Here is a 25,829-nt window from a genome sequence, read left to right on the forward strand (position 1 = left end):
CTACAATGAAAAAAATAATTACAGATATGAGTATACCCCCACCAATATAGCTAAATTTAAAAGTCTAATTCAGACAAGAGGGTATAAAGCAACAGAATTCTCACACAATGGATAGATGCTTTGAAACAAGTTTGGCTTTTTTAATTAAAATGGAAATTTGCATATCTTATAATATATAGTAATTTAACTCCCAGATATTATTACCAACTTAATTGCATATGCATGTATAATGAGTTATACACAAAAATATTCATAGCAATGTTACTCTTAATAGCCCTAAACTGGAAACAGCCTAAATATCCACCAACAGATAGATAATAAATTAGGTTATTGCTATGATTTGAATGTGCATTGTCCTTCAATAGTTCATGTACTAAAGAAAGGTTCAGGCCCTAGTGTGACAGTATTAAAAAGTGGTGGAAACTTTAAAAGGAGAGATCTAGTGGAAGATGGTTAGGTCATCATGGGGATCACCCACAGAAGGAATTAATGCTTGTCTTACTGAGTAAGTTCAGTCTTGAAAGAGTGAATTGTTATAAAACAGCAAGCCTGGCCCCCGAATCCCTCTCTGGCTTCCAACTTTATCTATTCTCTTTCTCTCATACACACTCTCACCATAGTGTCATCCATCATGCTATGACATAGCCAAGAGGGCCCTTACCAGAAGTCAAACAGATGAGGCTTTCAGTCTCCGAAACTATGAGCTAAATAAACTTCTTGTCTTTATATAATACCCATCAAGTATTTTGTTATAGTAACCAAATATAGACCAATACAATTATAGTCATAAAATGAGATGATATGTAGCATGCAAAAATGAACAATCTACAGTAGTCCTCCCTTATGCTTGGGGATATATTTCAATAGCCCAATATATGTCTGAATCCACAGACAGTGCCAAACCCTATACATATTATTATTTTTCAATCTGATAATAATATGGCTACTAGGTTACTAAGGGGCAGGTAGTATATATGGTACGGGTACTCTAAACAAAAGGATGATTCATGTCCCAGGGATGGAGCAGGACCATAAGATTTCATTATGATCCTCAGAAAGGTGTGCAATTTAAAACTTATTTCTGAAATTTTCCACTTAATACTCTTGGATTGTGGTTGAACACAGGTAACTGAAATGGTAGAAGATGAAACTGCAGATAAGCTGGTGGACTATTGTGTAGCTACAGGCAATGATATAGTTGAGTCTCATGAAAATAATACTGAGCAACAAAATCATGCACAAAATAACAACATAGTGAAACATATCCATTTATATAAGTTCAAAGCCAGGCATAATGTTTAGGTTACATATGTGGGTTGTTAAACTATAAATAAAAACAAGGAAATGATAATCCAAGAGGACAAGAGAGTAGGAAGTTGTGCATATAAAGAAGAAGGGGTCAGAAGAGTCCCATTGACAATGTTCTTTACCTTGACCTGGATGGTGGTACGTAACCTGTACGGTTACACAGGAACTCATTTTGTAAATACCCATTAACTATGCACTTATGTTTTATCAATTTTTTTCTGTTATGTGTGGGATAATAAAAACATTTAACCCCCCTTAACCTCAGCAGTGAAAACCCAGTGCAATTATTTTTCAAATTATCCCAAATAATAAGGCATAAATTGGTATGCTTCACACATGAACCTATTTGAAGAGGATATTACAATTTACTTTCAAGCCCATTTTAGGAAATGCAAATATTTACCAATGAGCCAGCCAATTAATAGGTATCCAAACTTAATTGCACAAAATTAGAATTTGTAACCAATCCATCTACTGGCAGTTTATGACCAGTCATGCAATATTTAAATTTTAAAGAATGATTTAAAAAACACTGGGCACTCCCTGGAGCAAGTATGTTTTCTTTAATCTTCACTAAGGTCACATAACATTACCGAAATATATTTTCTACAATTTTTAGGCTTTTCTAAGTATATAAGTACCATGGTTAGCAAAAGCAAGGTGGTCAAGATTAAGACCTCAAAATGAAGGTGAAGAGAGTGATTAAACACATAAAGTAACATTCAATATATTTTTAAAATAAATTTTGGTCTTAATCTCATTTTATTTCTAGGCTTTATCCTGCATACATAAGCCATGTATGTACAGCATATTCAGCACAGATTGCAACAAGGTAAAACTGAAAACAATTTAAATATTCACAGTAGGGAAAATAGTTAAATTATGTATAGTTTTCCATATAATAATGTAGCATATGTCTATCATAAATAATACAGATGTTTTACATTGAGGTAAAATATAGTAAGCAAAAAGATGTAGAACAAGTGGATCATATTTAATGGTAGATGTACATATGCATACATATATGCATATACACACATATTTTATATGTCTAGAAAATTTATGTAAAGATAAATAGTAGCTATCATCAGGAACAGTACATGGAAATAGGGTGATAAAGAACTTCTTTTTTATGTCATTTGTTGCTGCCTAAATCTTTTTTTGTTGTTTCTACAGTATTTTTATCAAAAAATAATAAAATTTGTTTAATTTTTTTCAGAGAAAATATTTAAAAATTGCTATATATAAAAGTACCATGACGTCTGTACTCTGAAATAACCAGAGGCTGACTAGGAGACTGAGGCTGCAGCCTTATTCTAATGACTAGGAGACTGAGGCTGATTAGGAGACTGAGGCTGCAGCCTTATTCTACTCATTGGTCCAACATGGTACGGTTCAGGGCAGTGGTTTTCAAATTCTTTCTTGCCTATCTACAGAAGAAATATATTTTACATCTTGTCTACGAGAAGCTTCATCAAACAGCAATCACTAATATTACTTGAGATACAGACAGATTGTTTTTGTTTGGTTGGTTTTGGCTGTGTTTGGGATTGAACCCAAGGCTTCATTCATGCTGGACCACCACTAACCACTGAGCCACATTCCCAATACCTTCCTATTCTGCTGGTCAAAACCCACTCACTATATTAGCTTCTGTTCTGTGGAAAGCATAAAGCATTTCAACCAAGGGTTTTAATGTAGACTTTTTTTTGTGTGTGGGCCCATGCTGTTGAATGCTAACTGTAAGAGTCTGATTATGATGCTGAATAAACGTGTCCTTTAAAAAAATACACACCACCAGGAGACTGAGGCAGGAGGATTGCAAGTTCAAGGTCAACCTTAGTTCCTTAGTGAGACACTACCTCAAAATAAAAAATAAAAAGGGCTGGGGATGTAGTTCAGTAGTAAAGCACCCATGGGTTCAATCCCCAGTACCAAAAAAAAAAAAATCTACAAAATTGATTTGGTGAATCATCATTATGATTTTACTATTTCAATATGTAAGCCTACTACATCAAGGCCACAATTTTAAAATATTGGCTTCAGGGGGCTTGGACTTATGTCCAGTTTAATTCTAAGTCTTATAACTAAAGAAAATTGAGGTTACTAAAATGCAGTAGGCTGGAAGGGTGTGGTTGGGTGTTGTCGGGAATGCAGAGCCAGCAGAGGGAAGATTCCTTCATTACTCAAAGGTCCTGCTCCATTCACTCCTCTCTGATGTTGCCCTCATTTACAACTTAAAAGGCACCTTAACTGTAGGTTGCTACACCTTCTCTGAGCATACATTAGAAGTTTAAAATAATGGTGATGATGATGAAGGTAATGTAGTATAAGAAAAGAAGTTCAGAGTAAGGGCCTTCTGAAATCAAGATAAGGACAAAACCTAATCACAGAGTAAGCAATGTTTCTCAAGGTAAGTCAGAATCAATTGGCAGGAGACCCAGAAATCTGTATTTTAACAGCCCTGTAGGTGATTCATATTCATATTCATTCATTCTCTCCCTCCCCATTTTTTATTTTTTTGCAGGTGATTCATGTGCACCTTGAAGGACTGTACCTAAAAGAAATGTACATAAAAGAGATGAAATTAATCCTGAATGTTCTATTTTGGAATTCAGACAGAGTTGGCTAATGACATTTAGAGGACTCCCTAACTCTAAAATGAAACTTGTAAATAATAGAGGGTGTTCAGTTAGATAAACCCAAATTTCTTTATGACAAATTTCACAGAATGCTTGTTTTTATGGTCAACAACCTTGTGAGGGCAGTCTAGAGTTTAAGTGACTACACATAGGTTCCACAGTGGGTCCAGGATTTCTGATTACCACGCTAGTTAGTGTTCCTTTCCATTATGGTATCCAAAAAAATAAAAAAAAAAGAAAGAAAGAAAAGGAAGGAAGGAAGGAAGGAAGAAATTTGTGTTTAAGATGGAATTTTGATGAACAAAAGAAGAAAATCAAAACATAAATATCTGAAACACTGAGATACTCTCTGTGACCCATCATTGGCAAAAGTTAGAAAGTCTGACTATGAATTCTCACTGAAGATGTGTAGCTTTGGGAAGTGTCATAAGCCTGCTGGAGAGTATATAAATTGGAGGCATCATTTGAGAGCAATTTGGCAGTACCCAATAACATTGAAGATGCATAGACTCTATGCTTTGATCCAGGGAAAGCTTTGAAATATATCCAACATGCTTATTGCCATGTTCTGTGATCAAAGGGAAATCCATTTCCATGGAATGTGAGCTTTCTTAAATTTGAAAGATTCTAAGAAAAAATATACGACTTTATAAATGTTAAAGTAAAAATTTATTTAGAAACAAAAGAACAAATTACAGTAAATTTATCAAGTAAGTTAAAATGAAACCTATCGTGCATAAGCTGATTAAAACATTCCCAGAGCTGATGAATAACACTGATACTATTTGTTGAATACCCCCCAAAGTATCAAAGAATAACATGGAAAAATAACAATAAGGACATTTCACTTCTATTCCTCACCCAGGACCCTTCACAGAGCTCCACGGATCAGAGAGATACATGGGGAGAGGCTGGTAGGGCTTCTATAGATGGCAAGTTTTCTTCATGTTACAGGGGGAGCAATTCAAGGGTTGTTTAATCACTGAACAAAATGGACCAGTGTATTGACTCTGTAACCAGACTGCTAGTGTAACTTGCTGCAAGCTATGAAATCTCCCTGAACTTTATTTTCTCCTACCCCTGGGAGTGGTGCTTCTAACCCTACTTGAGAGAGCTATTGTGATGATTAAATATGATAATTCATAAAGAGTTCCTGCCACATAGTAGGCATTCTATTTTTTAATATTTATTTTTAGTTATACCTTTTTAAAATATTTTATTAGTTATTGCTGGACCTTTATTTATTTATTTGTTTATATGTGGTGCTGAGGATCAAACCCAGGACCTCACACGTGCTAAGCGAGCACTCTACCGCTGAGCCACAACCCCAGCCCTGTAATAGGTATTCTTTAGCACACTAGTCGTCATTATTGCTAATAGGGCAAGATATTCATTTTAGAAACGTCATTCTGGCTACTGTCTAGAGTGTGATAAATCTAAACACAAAGATGCAAATCTAATATTGAAAACTAAACAAGAAGATACAATTTGATATAGTACAAGATAGTAGTTTGAACTCAGCACCAGAAGCATGAATGCTATAGTCAACTTTCTATATGCATATGTATTTTTTTAATTAACATTGCTGATTTTCAGATTCACCCACTGATTTCCCTTTTCTTTACCATATTACTAGGCTGTAGTTCCTGCTTACAAAATAACCCTTTGGCTTAAACAAGTGGGGAAAAAGAAGTCAGGATTCCCACTGAGACTTAAACCCCAGTTCTTTAAATGCACATCATCCTGTGGGGTGGGAGAGAGAGGGGAGAATGAAGGCAAGACAGAAAAATGTCCCGAGAAAAAAGTGAACCAATTCTTTGCTATGTTTGAACATTTGGAAAGGGTAGGTGTAGTTAAAAACGAGGTTTGCAATGGGATGCACATCAATGTGGGGAACATGCCTTGTTTTCCAGGTTTTTAAATCAACCCACCAAAGGCATACTTATTTTGTTAAAGCCCATCACTCCAAAGGCAGTAAGTTTCCAACCTTTTCTTTTTTCAAGGTTCAAGAAGTGTTCAAGATATTTTCTAGTCTGTCTTGAGAACAGTTGTACAATACTTTATTTATTTTTATTTATTTTGTGGGACTGGAGATTAAACCCCGGGGAACTCTATCACTGAGCTATATACCATCCTTCCTATTTTTATTTTGAGACAGGATTTCTCTAAGTTGCCAATGCTGGCCTTGAAGTTAAGATCCTCCTACCTCAGCCTCCTGGGTTGCTGGGATTATAGATATGTACCATCACAACCTGCTGTACAATCCTTTTAAGCTATTTGTCCCCTTGACAACTTTAAATTTTTTTTTTTAGTTGTAGATGGACACAATACCTTTGTTTTATTTATTATTTTTATGTGGTGCAGAGAGTTGAACCCAGTGCCTCACATGTGCTAGGCAAGCCCCATCTCTTCATAGCTTTTCCAGTTTATCTTTGGGCAAGAAATTTTCTTACTATCCATCTGGTAAAATTCTGATCCTTCTCAAAAATTCAGCTCAATTACCTCCTTCCATAGACTACCACTTCCACTCATTGCATTCATCTACATGTACTGGTTTATTTTGCAGTGATCTTTTTCTGACCAGTCTTCCTTTCTAGACCATAAGCTTTTAATGGGAGGGATCATTGTTTAATTTCCACCTTGAAATGACTTGTAGCATGATAGTTTAGTGCATAGAGTCAGGACTTTTGAGTTTAAATCTTGTATCACTGAACAGGTCATTTATTCTTTCTCTAAATTCTCTTATCTGTAAAATGAATATAACAGTGGCAACTTTGAGTAATTAGCTCTCACTTCTACCTTTTATTGTTTAACAAGATAGAAACATTTTTCACGAGCTTCACTGAGTTATGGGGAAAATTATTTTTTTGGTATAAATTTAGAATATAACAGAATATATTAAAGGGTCATTGTTTTCCAATGAAACAGATGCAGATAACTGTGTTGGAAAAAGGAGAGACTCAAGATTCTGGCAGGCAACGCTTGTTATTTCTCCATTCTCTCTCCATCATCGTTACCCCCTCATGTCTCCTCTGACTCCTGTATTCAAGGTCTCTTTAGTTCCTCTTAGTTACTTCCTTTCATAGGACTACCTTCTTCAGAAAGCCATTTCTGATATCCAGCTTGGGTTCTGTTGGCACCTGATCACCCTTTTTCGTAATTATCTATTTGGATGTCTGATACCACCCAGCTGTGATTTGATCAGGGACAGTGTCTGATTTTCTTCTGAGTTCACAACTCAGGAACGACTGACACTCTTGGGTCACTACTCTCATCAATTAAGTCTTCTGGATGCTTTCCCTCTGCATCAGTCACTCCTTGCCTTTCAAGTGCTCTCAGTTTTCCCTGAAAGCTTTAGGAAAGAGACTCTGAGACTTCACCCCAGCTGCACTCCCTTGCCCAGTCTGTGAAAACGCCTACAGCCTTAGCTCCGCCCCATCTTGGCTCCTGACCCAGCCCTCACCTCCGCCCCGCCTCCTTAGTCGAGCACACAAGTACGCATGCTCCGTTTTAGTCTTCTTAACGTGATGACACAGGCGACGTTGACGTGGTAACGTAGGGCCAGTGGAAGCGTAGATTGCAGCGGAAGGGCGTACTTTTGCTAGTAGTGCGTGGCAGTGGGTCGTGTGGTCCGCCCAGGCGCGCGGTTTGGTTTTGGCACTTGCTGAGTGTGCCTGGAAGTGGGGAACAGAGATGGTCGTTTTGTAGAGCTGGGGGCTGCAGCGCCTGAGGACAGGGCTGCGACCGTGTATAGGGGAACAGCTGAGAAGGAGGGCCGTTGCCGGCAGGATCCGAACCCGCTGTGGCCGGGGCTGGTCGCGTGGTGACCTGGGGCGGCCACGAGATGCTCCGGGCCCGGTGTCTGCTTCGAGCCCTGCGCTCCTGCTCCACTGCTCCCTGCCCCAGGCATAGGCCTTTCGCCAGACTGAGCGTACGGGACGCTCTCGGGTCCCAGAACGTGAGTGGGGAGCGCGTTAAAGTTCAGGTGGGTGTGGGGAAAGGGATTTTTTTTTCTTTATTTAGGGACTTATGTGGCACATCCACTCCTAGCGTTACTTTGTGTTGTTGGGTCAGACAGAACGACCAGCAAAGAAAAGTTAGAAAGTATAGGTATAGCGCGAGTTCCTATTTCTCCATTTCCTTGGATACCTGCCGTTACTTTTTGCAAAACTGCTGTAATGACTGTGAACTTGGTTTTCAAGATACCTGTAAACTTGTTATTCATTCAGGAAAGTGTAAGCGAACAAGGCCCCTTTCTCTTTTTACATCTCCTGATATCCGCGGGCATATAGTGGTTGCCTTGCCCTGGCCCCTTGAGGGGAGAAACTTTGTCTTACCTGACTTGATGTTGACGTGACTGGCAGTAAATATTCGTTCTAATAAATCGAGGCTTTGATTCAGCTTTTAGCCACCTTAGTGCCTAAAATTGAGCCTGCGTGTAATTTATGTTTAATAAATTAGGAGAAAGAGTGGAATGTAGCAGTTAGAAAGAGCCCTGGGGTGAAGGTGTGTAAGTTTAAAGCTCTCCCACTAAGTAACTTAATTATGAGCATGTTAAGCGCTTAAAACTTAAGTTTCTTTTTATGAAAACAGATAATGGTCCCTACTTTATGGGACTATAAAGAGTAGCCCACAGTCAATAAATGTTAGCCACTATTATTTCCTTCACTTCTTAAAAGAGCAGTTTAAGCAAGGTAGTTGATTACTTTTCATTAGATTACTAAAACGCATTGATAACAGTGGTTTTGATATCATCATATATCCTTGCTGTTATTATGATCTGCTCCTCCATACATTTATTGGGTTTCATATTCTTTCCATGATCCAATTCAAAAAATTGCATTTATCAGTTAATTTAGAATGTATAAATGACACCTTTTGTGTGCTGGTCAAAAGAGAAATCAAAGATGGAAAGAACAGAATTTAGTGCTTACCATCTAATATGGTAGATATCAACCACTTGTGGCTTCGAGCACTTGAAATGTGATGAGCCTGAATTGAGATATGTTGTAAGTTTAAAATACATAATAATTTTGAAGAACAAAAAAGATTGCAAAAATCTCTATTTTTTTCTCTCTAAACACACATGTGTGCATGTGTGTCTATCTATGTATGTACATCTGTGGGGCTTGTGTTTTTTATTTATTTGTTTGCAGTACTGGGAATTCAATTCAGGGCTTCACACAAGCTATGCAGGCACTCTACCACTGATACACCAACCGTTTTTAAAAAATTAATTTGCCCAGGTTGGCCTTGAACTTGTGATCCTCCTGCATCAGCCTCTTGAGTAGCAGGGATTATAGACAGACATGTGCCACCATGTTTGGCTTCAATATATTTAAATATTGATTTCATGTTGATAGTATTTTGGACATAATTGGTTAATAAAATAAATTATTAACTTCATCTGTTTTTTTTTTTTTTTTTTTTTTTTACTTTTAATGTGGCCCCTAAAAACTTGAAAATCACTAATGTAGCTCACATTATGTTTCTGCTGGACAGACCTAGTCTTCAGCAGTGTGATTATTATTAATGATCAACATAAGAAGCTATGAGAAAACAGAGATAGAATTCCTCCTATGAGTAGGTAAGGAAGACTTCTTATATGGAGTGACATTTGAACTATGTCCTGAAGGATGTATTCCCCAGATAGAATAATCTAGGATGGAGTGGAAATTGTACAAGGATGTGTCCCCCAAACAGAGGAACTGGGAATGGGGTAGAAATAGCATTCCAGAAAAGTTCATTGATAAGAACATAAAGTTGAAGTATAACTTGTATTTGAATCCCAGCTGAACTTGTGTTTTAACTTCTCTAAATGTTTCTTCATTTCCAAAAAAAGATAATTATAGGGCTGGGGTTGTAGCTCAGTGGTAGAGTGCCTGCCCAGCACAGTGAGGCACTGGGCTCAATCCTCAACACGACATAAAAATAAGTAAATAAAGGCATTATGTCCATCTACGACTAAAAATAAATTTTAAAAAGATAAATATAACCATGTCATTTACTTCTTGCGATAATTAAATAGCATAATATTTATAAAGAACTTTGCACATTAAAAAGTGCTTAATGAATGTTGAATTTTACTAACTAGTAAAAAAGAAGAGAGCAGTGCTTTGGAAAGTACTGTTGATTGAGCATGCCCCAAATGCAGGTGCCTTTGGTAAAGTGTGACGAGGTGAAGTACCTTGTGCATGAGGCGGTGACAATTTATACTTCATTCTATGGAGCCCTCACAAAGATCAAGGGCTTTCTAATCAAATAGACTTGGGTTCAAGTCTAACCCTTACCAGCAATCTTCAACAAGTTACTTTCTCTGAGTCTCAGTTTTCTTGCTTGTAAAATGGGTATGACAATCCTTAGAGCTATTATGTGAAGGAATGAGACACTATATGGCGGTAGTAAAACATTTGCAGAATTTCAGCTGTGTACTTGGCAATCACTTCAAAATAAGTAAACAGTTTTCTTTCCCTTAAAGCATTATGGATATGCAAGTAAGTGATAGAGAGCTTTAATAAAAGCATCTGTAGGTTATGGCTACAACAGAGAATGGTCAATAGTTTTTCTGGTTAGAATCAGCTCTTGCTTTTCCTAAGCATGAATGTCAACCTGTATTCATTTACTTTACATTTGTGGGACACTTCACAATTGTTTGGTGTCTACTAGAAAACTAGTTATTCCCTCCTAACTCCTATAGTAGTTAAATTTAATTTTGGCATATCTGAGAGCTGTTTTAATGTTACTGGCCTACTTAAAAGCATCTCTCATACTCTGATGTACCTGTCATTTAAATTAAGACTGTCTTTGAATGTTTGTATATTACTTAATATGTGTTTATAATGAGACATTTGGGGGAGTTTTTTTTTGTTTGTTTGTTTGGTACTTTGTGAAAGAATAAAAATCCTATAAAGATATTTCTAGTCTATATTACATAATCTGGGAATTTGATAAAAGGGAAAAGGCACCAAGATGTAAACCTTGTTATTTGTCATTGTCATTAGAAAAGCCAATATTGAAGAGATTGGTTATATAAATTACATACATCAACTTGATGAATATTTGGCAAAAGTTGAAAATGATGAGCTTCATTAACAAAACAGAACAAAAGGTAGAATGGCAAAGGGTGTATTTCCCTATAAGAAAAACCATTTAAAATTATTTGTACATATTGGTAAACTGAAAGCAGTTCATTTTACGCAGCTGATAATGTTAAGGCAAGATTGATTTTTTTTTTTTCATTTAGCTTTCTTTGTATGTATAAAGAAAATATAGAATGTTTTAAGTATTTTAAGCTCACATATAGAAATCTTTCTCTTTTTTAGGGATGGGTTCTATCAGTCCGATCCCAGAAGGAAGTCTTGTTCCTACATGTAAATGATGGGTCGTCTTTGGAAAGCCTTCAGGTTGTTGCCGATTCAAACTTTGACAATAGGTAAGTTGTTAAGTTTTGAGTCCTTTGATTTTTTTCTTCTTCTCTACTGTTCCCCGCTTCTCTAATCCAATATTCACATTGCCCCTTTGACCTATCTTCCTAAACACATCTATGAAAAATAGCTTTGAAGAAAGTCCAAATACTTGGAGTCAATATCCTTAGCTCAGGCTTCTCTTTCTCTAACATCTTCACATGCCTGTATCCCCTGCCTCTACTTTCCATCTGTTTTCCTTCTCTTCTTGCAGCTCCTCTAAGCTGTTCTGCTCCTTTTTACATTCAGGCTTCTAGTCTTGTTGCCACTCTGCCTAATAAACCTCTTCTTCCCTGTCTTTCCAATCCAGTTTAGCCATCATCATATGATAGCCATCATCATCCCACCCCTTGACTGTGGTAGGTGACTCTCCTCTTTGGTCCCATACATTCTGTGCCCAGCTCTGTCCTGAAATGTATTTATCAGATGGTAATCAACTGAATTATTATTGGATTGCTTCTTTGACTAAGAACTCCTTGAAACTATGAATGGTATTTCATTTGTTTTTGTGTTCTCAGCTTCTGACACAGTGCTGACAAAGTTACCAATTATTATTTGTTGGATAAATTGAAGAAATTTATATGATTTTGTTGTCAGATGTTAAAACTAACACAATTTTTTTTTCCTCCTAGTACTGGGGCCCACTACCACTGAGCTGAATCCCTGACCTTTCTTTATTTTTTATTTTATTTTATTTTATTTTATTTTTTGATACTAGGGATTGGACCCAGGGGAGCTTTACCACTGAGCTACATCCCCAGTCCTTTTTATTTTTTATTGTGAGACAGTGAGTTGCTGAGGGTCTCACGAAGTTTCTGAGATTGGCCTTGAACTTGTGATCCTCCTGCCTTAGCCTCCTGAGTCACTGGGATTATAGGCATGTACCACTGCACCTGGCTATTCCAAACCCTTTTTATATATTTATTTTTATTTTGAGGCGAGGTCTAGTTAAGTTGCCTTGGCTGGCCTTGAATTTGCACTCTTCCTGCATCGGCTTCCCCAATAGCTTGGATTACAGGCATGTGTCATGGTGCCCAACAAAACTAACACCATTTTCATGTTAGGGTATAAGTTATGAAGAATAGAATATTATACTAATTTGTTAAAATAAGAGTGCTTTGGTATTCCAAACATGGTTAGGATTAATTCCACATATTGAATAGGCTCATGGGTCTGAGACAATAAAATTGTTCTGATGTGAAAAGTTTGTAATTTTTTTGATAACATATATCAATATGGCAATTAAATGGGTATGTCTAATAGTATCTAAATTTTAGAGATTCTGGAGGATGACTACCCACCTCTTTGAGATATTCTCAGTGGCCCCCAGGAGAAAATTCATCATATCAATTAGTGCATATGTGAAGTCAGAGCGTCTTAAAACACTTTCAGGTTTGGTGAAAGATTTATCAGGTTTTCTCTCCTTGATGTAATGGTGGACAATCTTAGTTATATAAATTACATATGAATACATTTTAAAAGGAAACAGTTATTTTCCTGAGAAAGAAATCGGAAAAACCATTTCATTCACAATGACCTTAAAAGATAAAATACTTGGGAATTGATCTAACCAAGGAGATGGAAAATCTCTACAATGAAAACTATAGAACACTGAAGAAAGAAATTAAAGATGACCTTAGAAGATGGAAAGACCTCTCTAGGTGGAGTAGAAGACTGAGATTGAGAAGGAGGAAGGAGGGATGGGAAAGGGGAGGAAATGCAGAATGATTTAACAAAATCACATATGTGCATATATAAATGTACCACAGGGAATTTGGTCTCTCTATGTGTGGAAAGCACCAGTCAAGGATGGATAATAGATGAGCAAGGGGAAGATTTTAAAAAATAAATTTTAAAATATTAAATATAGCCAGCAAACAAAACTGGGGAATTTCCTGATAAATTTAGTTTGATACAGTTTATTGTATTTATTGTATTATATTTTTATATACAGTTTATTAAGGTTTCAATTTATTTTTAATACAGTTTATCACAGCTTTATAAGCATGCCCAGTCATCCACAATGCAGAGCCATACCAGAGCATTTATCATATTTATTGTAATTATGAAATGTTAGAACTGGAATAGATACATAATCACTTAGTTCACTCTCCTTCTTAATAGATAATTCTTAAAACAAATGAGTGTTCATCACTTTCTCTAAGAGTCATACAATAAATTTGTGGATAAACTTGCACTAGAACATAGACTTACTACTCTGAAGGTGGTCTGTGTGCTCAAGACCATCAGCTGGGTAAATTAAAGTAAATAACTTGATTAATTTTAAAAAATACATTGTAGAAAAAGTACATGTACTTTTAATTGTCTTAGAAATAGTCTCATGTAATTTTTACCTGGCTTTCCCAAGGATAACATGTTGCTATAGTGTATTCTCAAAACCAGGTAATTATCAACAGAACTACAGATCTGATTTGGATTTCATCAGACCTTACATGTAATCTACAATATGTTAAAAAGCATTTTGACCAACTTACATTTGATACAGATAATAATATAACTTCTTAATTCTAAATAGCTATATGTAAATCCTCAATTTCTTTATTCCCATTTAAAAATGTATGGAATTCATTTTTAAGATTTGGGTATACCACAGAGCATCCATAAACTTTGAAGATTCTTTAACTCACTTGAAGGTAAGTACTCTATCATTAATGTTCTAATAGCAAGATTTATATTAAGACAAAAGTTATACTTAATAGCAAGATTTTTATTAAAAGAAAAGTTATATATAATAATATCTTGATTTCTTTGTTATTATAGAGAATTGACTTTTGGGAGTTCTGTAGAAGTCCTCGGGCAGCTGGTACAAAGCCCTTCCAAAAGGCAAAATGTGGAACTGAAGGCAGAAAAAATTGAAGTTATTGGAAATTGTGATGCCAAGGTATGCTTTTGTTCAGGCTATTTAGGCTTAATTTAAAATATTAACAATCTGTTTTAAGTGGGATTATTGGAAAGATGGTACTTAGAACATTTTTCAGTTATGCTTCCCTGATAATTGAAACAGGGCATAGATCCTGTAGAGATAGTAGTAAAAGTATTACAAAGATGACTTAGTCTTATGAGAGCTGAGCATTAATCTGTGCATCTTTAGTGCCTGTCACAGTTGAACCTCACAGCTTTTATAAGCATGTCTAGTCATCTACAATGCTGGATATAGCCCATACCAGGGATAAGAAGTCCAGTTCTTCAGTGGCATTTTAAAAGGAAACAGTGAATTTGCTGAGAAAGAAATCGGAAAAACCATTTCATTCACAATGACCTTAAAAGATAAAATACTTGGGAATTGATATAACCAAGGAGATGGAAGATCTCTACAATGAAAACTATAGAACACTGAAGAAAGAAATTGAAGATGACCTTAGAAGATGGAAAGACCTCTCTAGGTGGAGTTGAAGACCGAGATTGAAAAGGAGGGAGGAGGGATGGGAAAGGGGAGGAAATGTTCAAATGTTACTATTGTCTACCGTATTGGACAGCATAAGTAGAGAACATTCCCATTTTTCACAGAAAGTTCTACTGATAGTGCTGACCTGGAATGTTGTAGTGCTGAACAGACAAGAAATTCTATATTAATGCATGTTTATACTTGTTTTTGAAGACTGTGTTAGTGCTTTATATATATAAGCCTGGTAGAGAGGTTAGAGGGAATAAAATAAAAAGTCATCAATCCAGTTCTTTAAATTTACAAAGATGGAGAAAATAAGGCCCACCCTAGTAAAATTGGTGGCACATCTGAAATTTATATTCTAGCTATTTGACTCCTCCTGTCTTTGCCATAATTACCTTCAAATGTTCAATATGCAAAAAATGAGAAATTTTAAGAAAATTGCATCATTTAAATTTATTTTGGTATTTTAGAATAATAGGAAAAAATAAATGTAAGGAAGTAAGAAAGAAAATGCACTAATTTTCTTTTAAAATGTCCTTCTGAATTATTTTCCAAGAAATTACAATTGAAAAATTGTGAAATAATTTAGAAATCGAGAGGAATAGAAAAGGTAAATATTTTTGCTTTTGCTTTCTTAGAAGAATCTATGATTATTTAAAATTTACTATGTGTTTTATTGTTCTTGAATTATTCTCCCTTGGCTTCTGTTGCTGTTGTTACCTTCTCCTTGCCTTGTTTTTTTTTTTTTCTTTTTTTCAAGTCACCAACTGTTTTATTAAGTAATTATTAGAACCAGAAATCTATAGCCATTAATTACATTACTAAGGCTGTTTCTTAGCTGTTTTTCTTTGCATATGAGAATTTATACTTGAAAAAATATAGGCTTTATTGAATAAGATGTTTCTGAATTGTAAAAGTATTTTTTATGCATGGAATACAAATGAGTTTATTTTAAACATAAATAAAATTGACAATAGTTTATGTTTCTAGTCAGATGCATTTGTGGAAAGGAATTATAATTCATCCAGAAAATTATTTAGGAGTTCTCCATTAGTATCTAGTTTAAATAATGAGATAAGACATTTTATTTATGTATAAATTTAATTTCAGAACCTTATTAAGTACTTTCTATCCCAAAGACACTTTTAAATAAACTTTTATAGGCAAAGAAACTCCATGATATTGTCAGATTTTTCTATGTCAAATTTTTTGCATATGAATACCAAACTTTTATTTTAGCAAAATAAAGTTTAATGATTTAATGGCTTCTCTCAGTCTATAATGTTTACAAAGTAAAACTTTTAGGCAGGGTATGATTTTGTAAACTCTTTACCTGGAAATAACTTAAAATTTTATGTCACTAAGCTAAATTTCTTTCAATAAATAAAGATTAATAACATATTTAACCACTTGGTAACACCTAGTTATCATTACAATTCAGATCTAGATAGGATAGTTTCCTTTGAGGTAATCATATTTCTAAATTTCTGATTTGTTGTTTGCAAATCTCACTATCACAGGTTAAGCAAAGCTTATCAGAATGATGAACACTCACCTATTAGATACAGATATTTCCATGTTAGGGTTTCACTTGCATAACTGTATTTTTTATGTAAACTAAACCAGTGTTTTTAAGGAACTATCTATACAAAATAATCAAGGATATGAAACAACCTCCAAGGAAACAAACTTTGGGTTCTTACAATTGCATGATGGGGAAAAAAAATTGAGAAATGAACATTTTAAAATAACATGGACTACAATTAGTACTTTATGCTTTCCTCTAGGACTTCAAATGGAGATTATTCATAAAATAAAAATCAGACTTTTATAAACACTAAAATCTGTCATAGATTGGTAACAACTAAGCTTTTTTCTTATTCTCTCAATATAAATAATTAATGAATCAATAATTTTCTTCCTATTCTGAAAACCAAGACAATGCAGTTGATTTTAGATTTAGCATTTATGTTTTTTAAGAATCACTCAAACATATACAACACTAATACTTTCAGAGACTCATAGGAATATGTTTAATTATCGCAGTTTTTACCTTTAGAGAGTTCTAAGACTTAAAAAGATGGTTTTCTTTTTCATCAATATAATAATAATAATGTATAGAAAAAAAGATGAGAGATTTTTGTTATGCAAGCAAATAATTGTGCTTCAGACCGGAATCACTTTTGAATATGTTGTTTTTCCTCTAATTACAACCAGCAAAAGGCAGTTTTGTGAACTAAAATATCATCCCCATACTTTCAGACAATTCTTTTTTGTATGATGAAGCCTAAGCAATCCCCCTATAGACACAGCTCTTTGGAGCAGTTGAAATCTGTCTTTCACCACTCTTCTTCTGGTAGACACAGTGAAATCAGCTGTAGAAGTCTATATCTCACGGGAAGGGACTTCATGAATGGAGAGGCATACATCTCCTCTAAAGGAAGTTGTATCTGTGCAGTTTTCTTCTCAGGGCCAAATTAGCTGGTGTCTGTCTGTTGATAAGGAGACTCATCATAAAAATTTAAAAACACAAAATAATTTGTTGAAATCTCATTTTCCTGCCACACGCAAGTGGAGCAGTTGCTCTTAAAGTAAACAAAGCAATCTGTAAATAGTCTCTGCAATCTGTGTTTCTGTCCTCACATTCTAATGACAAACCTCAGAGAACTGCCAGCTGCATTTTCCAGAAAGGTTAATGATCACAGCAGACACAGTTACGGTACACTGTGCTGTGGTCAGAGGCTCCCTCCTCCTTCCCTTCTTCAGTTCAGTGTCATTTAAAGTATTTAGGCTTTAGGGATTCTGAACCCCCAACAATTCCAGTTATATTCTTGTGGCTACATTTTCTTCTTGGCAAGCATGGTACTTGTTTCTGCGTACTATAAAAATCAGTGTGTGCACCAGACCTAAAAAGACGAGACTAAAGCAGCGTGCATGTATAGCTCTTATTCAGCTTTTGTATTATCTTTCTTTTGAGTCTTTGGTTTCTGTCTAAAAGGATATGACTTTTTAATCTTGTAATATAAGTGTGGACATGGAGAAATATTTCAGGTTGGAGCCTTAAGTTCCTTTAAACTTTTTTTGTAGATTTTTAGTACTCTGCTAAATGAAAGATAGCTATTGACTGTTCCTCATGTTCTTAGACCCAGTGACATGTTGATAAACAGTAATAAATTGGCACTAGCTGATATGATTGTGGGTTTTCAAGACATTTGTGTGATTTTAACATTGAACCCCAGCTGTGTGTGTACAATGGTAGAAAACGTAATCTTTAATATCTACAATATTCTTAACTCCTGTGTGTCAAACAGTGAATTGTTTTGCATAATTATATGCTTAACCTCTCTATTTGTAAGAAGTCACATACAGCTAGTGGATAGAAACTTGGTAAATAATAGATAAGCCTCAGTGATATTAATTAATTTAGCTAATAAATACTAAAATTGGCTTTAAACCCACATCTCTCTGAATCCATCCCACCATTCTTCTACCTGGTAAAAATTATGTGGACTATATAAATCTGTTATATTAAGAAATAAAGGAGGAAATCTTCTTATTTTCTCTGAAGCGCTACTATTTAGGAAATGCTCTGGAAACTGGTTTTATAAAACAGGTTTTTTTGTTTGTTTTTTTAGCTTCTAATTTTTTCCTTATTTATTGGCAGGCATTCCCTACCAAATATAAAGAGAGGCATCCTCTGGAGTACATGAGACAATATCCTCACCTTAGGTGTAGGACTAACACTCTGGGTTCTATATTGAGGGTTCACAGTGAAGCCACAGCTGCTATTCATTCCTTTTTTAAGGTAAGATACCTTACTTCCAGGTATTCTGTCTTGTGAAGAGGTTGGATAATTGTAACACTGGAACATTTTCCTGAAAGTTCTGTTGTTTGTTCCAAGTACCTTTATTTATTTGTTTCAGGATCAAATGTCACAGGTGTACATATATAGTTTAAGAGCTTATTAAGGAATAAATACTGTAAATATTTAAAGTATATAATCTGATAAATTATGAACCTATGAAATCTTCACCACAACTGAGATGATGAGCATATCCATGACCTTGAAAGTTTATGTGTCTGTAACATCTTTATTTTATCTTCATTTTTAAATGATACTTTTTCTGGATACAGAATTCTACATTGACAAGTTTTTTTCTTTAAATACTTCAAGGTTGCCATGATACTGTCTTCTCATTTGCATTACTTCCAATGAGAAATCTGATGTCATACTTATCTTTAATTCTCTATGCACACCTTGTCTTTTTTTCTTTTCCTGACTTTAAGATTTTTTCTTTATCATTGATGTTTTAGTCAGCTTTTTTTGCTACTGTGACTAAAAGACCTTACAAGAAAAATTTTAGAGGAGGAAAAGTTTACTTGGGGTTCACAGTTTCACAGATCTTGGTCCATAGATGGCCAACTCCATTGCTCTTTGCCAGAGGTGAGGCAGAACATCATGGTAGAGGGTGTGGCAGAAGAAGGCAGTTCAAAACAGGACAATCAGGAAGCGAAGAGCTTTACTCGTCAGAGAAAATATATACCCCAAAGCTGTATATGTGACCAGTGACCTGTCTTCTCCAGCCACCACCCTACCTGCCTATAGTTATTACCCCATTAATCCACTTAAATGGGTAATGCACTAATTTAGTTAAGCCTTTCATAGCCCAATCTAAACTTTCTTGCATTGTCTCACATGTGAGTTTTTGGCGAACACCTCATATCTAAACCATAACAACTGTTTTTTTTTTTTTAATCAATTTGTGATGTGCCTTGATGCAGTTTTCTTTGTTTTTCATTTAGGGTTTATTGAATTTCCTCGATCCTAAGTTTATCATGAAGTTTTTGGTTTTGTTTATGTTTTTTTAGCAGTATTGGTACAAATATTTTTCTGTTACTTTCCTCTTTTGGGAACTGAAATTATCCATATATTAGTGCATTGATGCTATCCATAGCCCACTGATGTACTTTTCTTTTTTTAAAATCCTTTTTTCCATGGGGCTGGGGATGTGGCTCAAGCGGTAGCGCGCTCACCTGGCATGCATGCGGCCCGGGTTTGATCCTCAGCACCACATACAAACAAAGATGTTGTGTCTACTGAAAACTAAAAAAAAAATAAATATTAAAATTCTCTCTCTCTCTCTCTCTCAAAAAAAATTTCTTTTTTCCTGTGTTTATTTCTTTTGGATGTTTTCCCTCCCTTTTTGATGGTTTCTATTGGTTTTTCTTTATGCTTACTAATCTTTTTTCCTATCCAGTGTATTTTTTCCTCTGAAACATTATACATTTCATATTTATTTTTATTTATTTATTTTTAAATATTTATTTTTTAATTGTAGTTGGACACAATATCTTTATTTCACTTATTTATTTTTTTGTGGTGCTGAGGATCGAACCCAGGGTCTCACATGTGTGAGGCCAGCGCTCTACCGCTGAGCCACAACCCCAGCCCCTACATTTCATATTTAGAATTCACTTTGGGCTTTTTTATTATTATTATTCCTTTTGTGTCTACTTAACTTTTTGAGCATATGGAATACAGTTTTAATTTGAAAACCGTTTTTATGTCCTTTTAATTTTAACATGTCAACTATGGGTTAGTTTTGATTGATGGATGGATTAGTTTCATGGCTTATATTTTCCTGTCTTTTTGCATATCTGCTGATTAATGCCAGACATAATGAATTTTACTTTGGGTGCTGAATATTTATAAAGCTTCTTGAGCTTTGTTCTGGTATGCAGTTGTTAGTTGAAAACTGTTGATCCTTTTGGGTCTGCTTCTGGTTTTTGTTTAGCAGGTTTGGAACAGTGTTTAGTCTAGTACTAAGTATTTCCTGCTATGAAGTACTATACCTAGTGCCTTATGAACTGAGTTTTTCTAATCTGGCTTGTGAGAACATCCAGCCAGCATGTAAACACCGTGTGCTGTTCCCTCTAAATTTTTCAGTTCCTTCCCCAGTTTTGGATAGTTTCCTCCATGTAGGCACTCATCAGTTCTCTACCTAATACTCCTGGGTGACCCTCTGCAGATCTCTGGAGTTCTCTGTCCAGTTCTCTCTTCATTGATACTATGTCCCATGAACTTCAGCCACATTGGTCTCAATTGTCTCTCCTCAAATTAGGGAGTCTTCTGGGCTTTACCTTATCACTGTCTCCCTATGCTGTGACCTGAAAGAGCTCAGTATCATAAGCTGGCTGACTGGTAGGGCTCAACATTCGCTTCCCATCCCTCAGAGATCAGTATCTTTTTTTTGTAATATTTATTTTTTTAGTTGTATACAATACCTTTATTTTGTTTATTTATTTTTATGTGGTGCTGAGGATAGAACCCAGGGCCTCGCATGTGCTAGGCAAGCGCTCTACCACTGAGCCACAACCCCAACCCCAGATCAGTATCTTTTATTGTCTTATATCCAGTATCGTGAAAATCATTGTTTCATCTGGGTTGCTTTTTATTTTTATTGTTTTTTTTTTTTTTTTTTTTGCTTTATGATTGTTTCAAGTGGGAAAGTGAATTCAATTCCTGTTTCTCCATCTTGATCATAGATCATAGATATGTATTATGTGAATATTAAGCATTAATTTTAGGGTTATTGGTGTTACTCTAGTGGGTTGCTGTAATGAATGAAGACATTTTGTCTCACCTCTGCATTTTAACCATTTCCCTCCACCTGGGAAAGCCAAAGGGGAATGTGGTCAACAAATTGTTGAGTTGAAGGGCCCCTCCTGTCATGTCAGTGGGAAGGCACCAAAAGGCCAGGATGATATCACAGAGAATACTCAGTGTTATTTCATGTGGTTTTGGAACTTGGCCCTTGCTCCTTCTTTGGATTCAACTAATTTCCCCTGGTTGCTTACCAATGTAAGCTTCCCCTGGGCTATATCCAAATTCATGCAGTCCCAGTACATCTGTAGCTCACCAAGAGAGTTCATGCTCTTTAAAAAGCTCCATCAGCTGGGCACAGTGGTAAGTCTTAAGTTTGAAGTCAGCCTCAGCAATTTAACGAGGCCCTAGCAATTTAATGAGACTCTATCTCAAAATCAAGAAATAAAGCTGGCACAGTGGCACATGCCTGTAATCCCAGCAGTTAGGGAGGCTGAGATGGGAGGATCAAGAGTCAGCAAGGGCAAGGCATTAAGCAACTCAGAGAGACCCTGTCTCTTAATAAAATATAAAATAGGGCTGGGGATGTGGCTCAGTGGCTAAGTGCCCCGAGTTCAATTCCTAGTACCAAAAACAAATACATAAAAGTTAAGAATAAGAAGCTCCATCAGAGTTAATTTCTGTTGAAACTGACAAAGAACACCATGCCTTTAAGGCACCTACTTAAAGAAAAATAAATCACATTATACAATGTTATCCCATTGTAATTTGAAAGGGTCTGTTTACATATGCTCTCAGACTTTCTTATGCAACTTCTATATGGCTTTTCAGTAGTGCTTGAACCACACAAACATAAAATCTGTTCAGATCTAAAAATATAGTGTTTCAACAGTTGATAAAGATTTCAACAGTTGATAAAGTGGACCTGCTTTAATACTGAAACAATTTTATGGATGTTTTTGGCCACAAGGTGGTAGTATTGGCAATCCATTAACAAGTTAGACTTCACCTCCTTCGTACATTTCTTTATTACTTGTAGCCTTAATAGATATAAATAAATAAGAGAATAAACTAGAAAATGTAAAGTAAGAAAAGTGCTTGAAAATAATTTGAATTTTAACACTATTGGTGATAGTTATAAAGGTAGATACTTTTTGCGTGCTATAAATGCATTTTTTAATTGTTATGAACTGAAAAATATAATCCTGATGTGTCATTCTATGTTATCCACTTGTATGTGAGACATTTAGAATTGACTTGTTTAAAGTAGTCACTTGTAGCACTCTAGGACATATAAAATAATAATTACATATCATCTATTTGGTGCAGTTTCTTCTACTTTAAATTCCCTAAAAGATATTAAGCTTTAAAATATAAAATTTTCATACATTTCAAATTTATCAATAAAAATTGAGAAATGTAGGAAGAAATAGAAACTTGAGAGGTACTTTAAGTTAGGATGTTTTGAAAATCTAGAGTTATCTTTTGTTTTAGTATTGAAAATATTTTGTATTTAACTTGGTTTGCTCATGAAATTGACACACATGCCATGTGCTAAAACTTGGCTGTCTATGATCCTCAAAATGAGTCATTTAGAAGAGCCAAATTTTTCAAATAACTGAAGTTTTTCTCTTTGGGCCCATTTTTTTTCTAAGTGTTCCTAGAATGGATTGCATGCTTGCTTATCTTTTTCAAATGAAGCAGTAAAAGACTGCTGTGCGTTTCAGGGCTTGTCTCCTCTGGATGGCAGTCCTTCAGAGCCTGCCATGGAGTGGAGTGGTTTTAAACCCCTGTGTTGGATGGCCTGTGTTTTGGAGTGCCTGTGACTGGTTTTTATGTTTGTTTGTTTTTTTTTTAATGGGTTTTTTTGGACTCCTCTTGCTGTTGATTTTTGTTGCCAGTGGCATGCTTGTGTCTAGCAATTACTGTCACATTTCTGTTGATGGTGATTAAATAATGATATTTATTTCAGTTAAGTGTAAAGGGAAAATATCCACTAGTTTTCTGAGTGATGTGTATGGGCCTTAGTATACGAATTTTGTATTTTTTGGATACTCAGAACCTTCTAAAATACCTGTTTCTAGAATGTGTATCAAATTGTTTCAATCTGGAGGTGGCAGGTGGAGTCTAACAATTGGGTAAAGCATTTACTTCCACTTTTGGCTCCTTTTCTGGCCTTCATACCTCTATTTAGAAACCTCTTTGCTCTGGAGTGGTATAAGTACCTAATACTGGTAGCCTCTCTGGAGCAGATACTGACAACATTCCTCCTTTCCTTGCTCTTGACTTTCATTTTATCTGTTTTTCCTCCCACTTTCTCTTTTTTGGACTTTGTGTACACTGCTTTATTGTTCTTCCTTTGTATTCTCATGCATAGCTCTTTGGTAATGTTAGAGACTTTGATAAGCTTTGCTAGCAGCATTAAAGCTTAAAAAGCTATAGTGACCCATTTTGTAAAGGTTTGACGTTAAGTATTAAAAATGGTTCCTACTCCTGTGTGACTTTTGTTTTGAATCCCATAATTATTGACCTCAGGTTTACAGTGCTGTTCCTGGTGGCATTTGACCAGTTCTAACTTTGATAATTACATTCAGCCATTAAATTTTCTCCTCTCGCTCTACCTCCCCTTCCCCACCCTCATTTCCTTTGAATTTTTCACTTCCTTTCTTTGTTTACTTCATTCATGCTCATAGTTGCTTACATTCATGTGGAATAAATGATTCATGTTCATAATTCTTGGCTACTAGGAGATAAAAATTTTATGAAGTAATGTTATTGATTGTATTTCCATGGTTCTCTATAATGTGCTCTGTGCAGCACTTCTAGGCACATTGCTCTCAGGTTAAGTACATATTTGAATACTTTCTGGGGCTTAATTTATAGCTTGACTATTTAATCAGCCTATATCATAAGTCATTGGCTTAATATAATTATAAAAGTTCATATTTGGGAGATCCCTGACAATGCCTGGAGTTGTTATATTCTACTGGTGATAGGCAGAATCTAGCATAGTTGTGAGTGTATTGTATTGATTTCAAGGCTAGAATTTTGCGTTAAACACATGCTATTCTGGCTTTGTATTACAAATTTATTTTTAGCTACCTTCTACATCTATACTGACTATAACCTTTGCCTTCATACATAGTCACAATGAAAGAAGTGTAGCCTTGAAGTTGATGGGTTATTTCAGTCCTACTAGCAACAGCTTTTGTGGTTTACTAATGGAAATAGTCTCAGTTTTGATGGGAAGAACTGCCGTTGGGTGCCTTGGTGATGGATGGACTTGATGCTGCTCAGAATACTCTTCAGGCCAAGGAAGTACACTGTCTGTGCTACATGCAGTGCATTGTGCCATGGATCGAATGACAGAGACTTCCCACTAGTCATTTCTGCCTCTCTTGTTGTGCATTTCTTTAGTCCCTATTAGCCTTAATTTTTCTTTTGGATGGTTTATCACCGTTGAGGTTTTATTCCCACATAACTGAACTTCATATTGATTGCTTTGTATTCCCTGAATAATACGGGCAGCATTGCTATGCATTAACCTTGATTGAGTGTGTGTGAGTGTGTGTGTGTGTGTGTGTGTGTGCGTGCGCGTGCACACGCACATGCATGCATGTACATGTGTGTTTGTTGAACCAACACCAGTAACTTAGAGAAGTAGAAAATGAGGGAATAGCAATACAGAGCCTGAGCACTGGGTTACAACCCTGGCTTAGCCACTGACTATTTATGTGGCTTTTGGCAATTTACTAAATCTCTCACGTACTCAGCTTTCTTATCTTTGAAATAAAGATATTGGAGAACTTAATTTCTAAGTCTGTTCCAAATCTAAAAAATTTTGTGCTTCTGTGCATAGTAAAATACTCAACCATCTTTCAATAACCTCATATTTGGAAGGTTGGGGGGATTTGATGTGGCATTCTCAGTTCCATTTTAATAGTATAACAACACAGTGTATATTCTTGGAATTTTTTCATGTGCAGATATATTGAAAAGAGTGTTTTTTCTTTTCCTTCCAGAACAGTGGTTTTGTGCACATTCATACTCCAATAATTACATCCAATGACTGTGAGGGGGCTGGAGAGCTTTTCCAAGTTGAGGTGAGTTCTGTTTCCCATCTTGGAAAAATATTGTTGTTTGATATTTTTCTCCTGAGGGTTTGTTTCAATTTATTTATTTATTTGTTTGTTTACTTATTTATTTATTTATTTTTGTAGTGCTGGGGATTTTGCATTCAAGGGAAGCACTCTACCAACTGAGCTATATTCCTAACCCCTTTTTAAATTCAATAAGAAGACCATAGGTAGCATCTGAAATTGATTGTAGAATTCTTAATATTTATTACAACTGCTCTGACTCCCTATCCCACTAGTCATATTACTAATACTGTGACTAAAAAG

At 35.4% G+C, this 25,829-nt stretch overlaps 1 protein-coding gene and 1 pseudogene across 1 annotated transcript in view; one reads left to right on the forward strand and one right to left on the reverse strand.

The window, feature by feature from the left end:
- Window positions 1-7,794: 7,794 nt before the first annotated feature.
- The window catches only part of LOC143640295 (asparaginyl-tRNA synthetase-like), a 35,003-nt gene continuing 16,968 nt past the window's right edge, over window positions 7,795-25,829 (forward strand). Inside the window, exons 1-5 of the mRNA XM_077108146.1 lie at window positions 7,795-7,935; window positions 11,273-11,382; window positions 14,195-14,315; window positions 18,487-18,627; window positions 25,449-25,529. Of these exons, the coding sequence (XP_076964261.1) occupies window positions 7,795-7,935; window positions 11,273-11,382; window positions 14,195-14,315; window positions 18,487-18,627; window positions 25,449-25,529 (594 nt within the window). The remainder of the gene's footprint in view (window positions 7,936-11,272; window positions 11,383-14,194; window positions 14,316-18,486; window positions 18,628-25,448; window positions 25,530-25,829) is intronic.
- LOC143640297 (apelin receptor early endogenous ligand pseudogene) lies at window positions 17,215-17,376 on the reverse strand (annotated as a pseudogene).

Source organism: Callospermophilus lateralis, unplaced genomic scaffold (assembly GCF_048772815.1).
Source record: "Callospermophilus lateralis isolate mCalLat2 unplaced genomic scaffold, mCalLat2.hap1 Scaffold_169, whole genome shotgun sequence".
Lineage (NCBI taxonomy): Eukaryota > Metazoa > Chordata > Mammalia > Rodentia > Sciuridae > Callospermophilus > Callospermophilus lateralis.